At 41.0% G+C, this 5219-nt stretch overlaps 1 protein-coding gene across 1 annotated transcript in view; it reads right to left on the reverse strand.

Annotated features, from left to right (window-relative positions):
• LOC117113317 overlaps positions 1–959 on the reverse strand; it is a 4401-nt gene extending 3442 nt beyond the window's left edge. The window contains exon 1 of the mRNA XM_033256624.1: positions 29–959. Coding sequence (XP_033112515.1) covers positions 29–959 — 931 coding nt within the window. The remainder of the gene's footprint in view (positions 1–28) is intronic.
• Between the last annotated feature and the right edge of the window lie 4260 nt (positions 960–5219).

Below are 5219 nucleotides of genomic sequence, written 5' to 3' on the forward strand. Positions count from 1 at the left end.
TGATTTGGTGTCTGGCATACATGCCAACCTGTACGTCCACATTCAAGTTCGTTGTTGCGTGTAAATGAACGAGCAATATGTTTAAGATTTGTAACAGCTCGAACTGCTGATTCCCAGCTGGAAAATCGGCTGAATCTTTCAACTCCAATGCATGTCTGGTTCAAGACAACCTTTTTACAGGCGATGGTACTTGGACGCACCTCTGGATCATTAGGTAGGAGCTCTACATTTCTTTCTATATGGTTCTGGTCAGTTGACAGATATCTTTGTTTCAGGAATTCTGGCCCAGACATCCACAATGAATCATTTAACTCAGTAGCTAAGATAGACCTAGTTGCTTGGTCAGCTGGGTTCTTCTCAGTTGGAACATACATCCACTGGTCAGGTTTTGATGTTCTATGTATCTTGCTGACCCGGTTGCAGACATAGGTGTGGAAACGACGTTTCCGGTTGGTGATGTAACCTAATACTACTTTACTGTCACAGTAGAAACAGGACTCATCGAGTTCTAGTTGTAGCTCCTGTCTCACATAGTTTTCAACTTCTGTAGCAAGAACTGCTGCGCATAGTTCTAGTCTGGGAACTGTGGAAGCGGCTTTAGGGGCTAGTTTTGCTTTGCCCAGTATGAGGCGAACATGAACCTCTTCATTGATGCCAACTGTTGTCAAGTAACAAGCAGCACCAATTGCCTTATTTGAGGCATCTCCAGATGTATGTATCTCTCTTCTAAGTACTTTTAAAGCTGGGAATGGTGTGTAGGAACGAGGTGTATGCATAGATGCTAATGGACTCAAAGAATTTCTCCATTTCTGCCACTCACTGAGCAGCACTTCTGGTAATGGTTCATCCCAGTCCGCGCCATCTTGAGTCATTTCCCGCAGAAGCATTTTGCCTTTGATAACCACTGGCGCTGCCAAACCTATTGGGTCATAAACACCATTTACCTCAGACAGAACCATCCTTTTTGTACTTGGTTTGATGCTGCCACTCTGAATGTAAACGAATCTGACTTCAAATCCCAACAGACACCTAACGTTCTTTATATCGCTTCCTCATTTTTACTTGAAAGATCAGACACTGTTAGATTCGGAGCTAACTCTTCTTGATCAAACGATGCTAGCACCTCTGCACTAGATGACGCAAACTTATGCAACCTAATGTTGGCAGTAGCTAGCATATCACGGGTCCGTTTCAATAAGTTGACTGTATCCTCCACAGTTGGAAGGGATTTCAGCACATCATCCATATAGAAATTATTTTCAACCAGATCTCGGACATCACTGCCAAACTGCTTCTCAGCTTCCTGAGCAGTTTTCCTAAGTCCACTGATAGCCACTGCCGGCGAGGGTTTGTTTCCAAAGATGTGGACGGTCATTTGATAGGTAACAATATCGGCATCAGGATTGTTGTTTTCATACCACAGGAAGCGTAGAAATCTGCGGTGCACATCTTTTACCTTGAAGGCATAAAACATCTGCTCGATGTCTGCTGTTACTGCTACCGGCTCTTGACGAAACCGGATCAACACTCCGAGGAGCTGGTTCATTATGTCTGGTCCACTTAACAATGCTTTATTTAAAGAGACCCCTGAATATACTACCCTCAACTTGTTGGGATTCTGCGCGTGGTACACCCCAAAGTGAGGTAGGTACCATTTTTCTTCATAGTCGTCTGGTCCCTCGTTCACCCGTTCAGCAAGATTCTTCTCCAAAATCTTCCCCATGAAGTTAAAATAGTGCTCCTTCTTGATAGGATTCTTTTTTAAAGTGATAGACAACGACTTCACCCGGTTTTTAGCCTGCCGTCTATTATTCGGCAATTTTAGTCTGTCGCTTTTAAAAGGCAGTGGTGCAGACCAATTTCCTTGGCTGTCCTTAATCATTTCTCGGCTCATCAGCTCCATAAATTCTTTGTCTTCAGCAGAAGCGCCCAACTTTTCATCAAGCCGATAGATCTTCGCCAATGCGTTCGGGCCAGCTGTTTCTTCTTTCTTGAATCTCAATGGTGTTCTGGCAAGGTTCAAAACTTGCTGACCTCCGTCCACATTTCAATCTTGTATAAAACGTGCTGACCACATCTTTTCTGACGTGGGCTCCATTCCGAAAAACCTCCCCCATGATCACCCAACCCAAATCCAATCTTTGAGCCCATGGCAGGTGATTTGGTCCGTTGATGGATTCTCTGACTTTGTGGGCTTGTGCTAAATCTCTACCCACTAGCATGAGGATTTCGGGATCTGGATATAATCGGGGTATCTTCCCAGCGATTGGACGAAGACGTCTAAATGTTTTCGCCACTTCTGGTGTTGCGACTTCATTAATATTGCCTGGGATGTTCTCACACTCATAAACTCCCGGAACAGTCATCTTACAGTCTTCGTTTATGTATTCGATTACTAATCCAGACATCTTTCTGCCTTTCATCGTTTCCTTACCACCTAGAGTCTTAAGGGTGTAATCCACTATTGTGCCTCTAGCGCCAAGCATATCAAAGAGTTCTGATTTCGCAACCGAATGGTTGCTCTGGTCGTCTATCAAGATATAAGCCCGGATGGATTTAGATGGATTGTCCTTAGAATATAGCTTTACCAAGCAGATTTTTGAGCAAGACCGGCTAATCGAAAACTTGTCACCACAAATTGCGCTACACTGGTTTCTCACAACCAAAGTTTCTTGTATCTCAGGTTTTTTTTTTCCTGTGAAGACTGGTAGGATGCTTTTCGTCACATTTGCCGCATGCAGCCCTGTTCTTACACTTCCGAGAACGGTGTCCTCTTTTTAAACATCCGAAACACAGTCCATTTCTTTTGATGAAATCTTCTTTTTTCGAATCTTGCTTACCTCCAAACTGATAGCAATTTGCCAGATTATGACCTGCTCCTTTACACCAGCTGCACAAGGGCTGTTGTACATCGGTAGCATAGGCTCTCACTTTGAATGCCGCTACGGAGCTCTTTGGCTTCTTCATAGAATTTGGTTCATCCGGGTCTCTTTCGTCTTTAACTCTCTCATTTAGAAATTCTCCAAATAATTTGAAAGTTGGAAACACTCCTTTATTTTTCTTGTGCGTGGTAACTCTGTCTCTCCACTTATTTATCAAGTACGGCGGCAGCTTCTCTACTATAGGGTTTAATGCAAGTGGTGTGTCCAACACTGAAAGATGGGGCAAGTCTTCAAACTGCGAGATGGCATCTTGCACCATGTCATTCAATTCCGATAGTTGCTTAATGTCTCCACTTGTTACTGGTTTTAAATTTTCTAATCTGCTGCGAATTGTAGATGATATTATAGTTGGGCTGCCAAAGCGTTCTGCTAGCTCAGTCCAGGCATCTTTTTGCGCAGCCTAAGCCTGTCTACCAGACGTCTAGGTTCACCTGAGGTGTATTTTCGCAGGAACGTCAACCTTTCCATTGGCTCCACATGAGCTGCTTTCATCATCGCTTCAAATGTACGCTTCCATGGCAGGTTCTTGGACTGGTAGCCTTTGTCTAGCTAGAAGCTGCAAAATGTCGGAAAGTTCTTTCCCTGGTTTCTGACTCTCATCATCTTCTTCCTTGACTACCTTTCTTAGGGCATTCGCCTCAAAAATCTTAGTTTGGATTTCAGTTATCTCTTGCTGATTCAACTTCATTTCCATCTCTTTTAGCCTCAATTATAATTCGTGATTCTCTTTTAACAACCTTTGTTCAATTAAATTCTGAGAGGTGCTGCTCCTTACAGATTCGGCTTCTTGCTGACATGATGCATGTCGATCATCCATAATTAATGTCGAAATATTGAATCTCAAGACGATGGCGTATATTTCAATACTTGGAGTATGTATTATACTTTCTTATCTGAGATTAATCAGTGGACCTTTCGGTTTTTGGAAAACGCTCCGTACTACTGAGCCAGATGTCCATATAGCGACCACCAAATACCAAAAGTGTTATAGGAAACTACGCAAAACGGAACTTGACCTGGACTTTCTCGTTAAATGTCGCAATAACAAGGTATATCCAAAGTTTGTTAGTTGGCGAAACCTGAAGTCGGCACGGAATAAACTACGGAATAAATATCATCGCAGCATTCTAAATGACGAAATAAAGGACAAGCACTCTCAACTTAAGGTAAGCAAGAACAGTTTTTCAGTCTCTGGCGACGCTCTCGTTAAGTCTACTACATGGTTACGTGCCTTAGTAATTAAGCATCATGTTAGGACTACTGTAGATAAGGAAATGCGTAAGGTATCTTACCGCCATGGACGTAAATTTAACAACCTTCTACGTGAACATGCAATAATCAATGGAACGTGTAACTACCCTAACCATATAATTACTAACTTAACTGGCGAAACATTATCTAAGGAAGAAGAATCTGTCTTAACATTTGGTATCAGTAATGGATTAACTACACGACCTAAGCACTCTGATATGTTTGTTTATGCTGAATCAATTTGGGAACAACTTAATAATGCTGATGCTCTACCTAAATCAATCATTAAACGTGAGAAAATTAAGAACTCAATTCGTGCAATGACATGTAACTTTCTTCACTTTGATAACCGAAATTTAAATTGTGATGCCAAACGTATTAATACTTTAAAAATCTTACGTAATAAGTATATAATTCTTAAACCTGATAAAGGAAATGGTGATAATGAAGAAAACTGATTATATCACATCTATGACGAACTTGTTCTCTGATTCAACTAAGTTTAAGAAACTAACTAACTGTTCGTTAACCACGCAGCTTAACTCCTTACAAGCCTACCTCCGGACACTATTTAATAGAAATGAACTAACTGAAACTGAATACAAAGAAATTCGTCCAGTATCAACCATGCCTGCTAGAGCACATGGACTACCTAAATTACATAACGATTTTGATAATATTCCACCCCTAAGACCTATTATTGACACGACCGGTACTTGTTATTATTCAGTACCTAAGTTCTTATCAAACTTATTAGGCCCTCTAACGGTTAATGATTTTGTCCTTAAAGATTCTTTTGATGCTGCTGACCGCATTAAAGTAATACCAAACAATTTATATAATTTAGGTTACCGATTTGTATCTTTTGATGTTGACTCTCTGTTTACAAATGTTCTCCTTACTAAGGTAATTAATATAATTCTTGATAGGGTTTACAATAAGAAACTGATATCTACTAACCTTGAGAAAAATTCGCTAAGGAAACTACTTAGAGATTGCTGTACTAAAACTGTATTTACGTGTAAT

The sequence above is a fragment of the Anneissia japonica genome, unplaced genomic scaffold (genome assembly GCF_011630105.1).
Source record: "Anneissia japonica isolate Jap-2015-1 unplaced genomic scaffold, ASM1163010v1 scaffold288166_len63605_cov159, whole genome shotgun sequence".
Lineage (NCBI taxonomy): Eukaryota > Metazoa > Echinodermata > Crinoidea > Comatulida > Comatulidae > Anneissia > Anneissia japonica.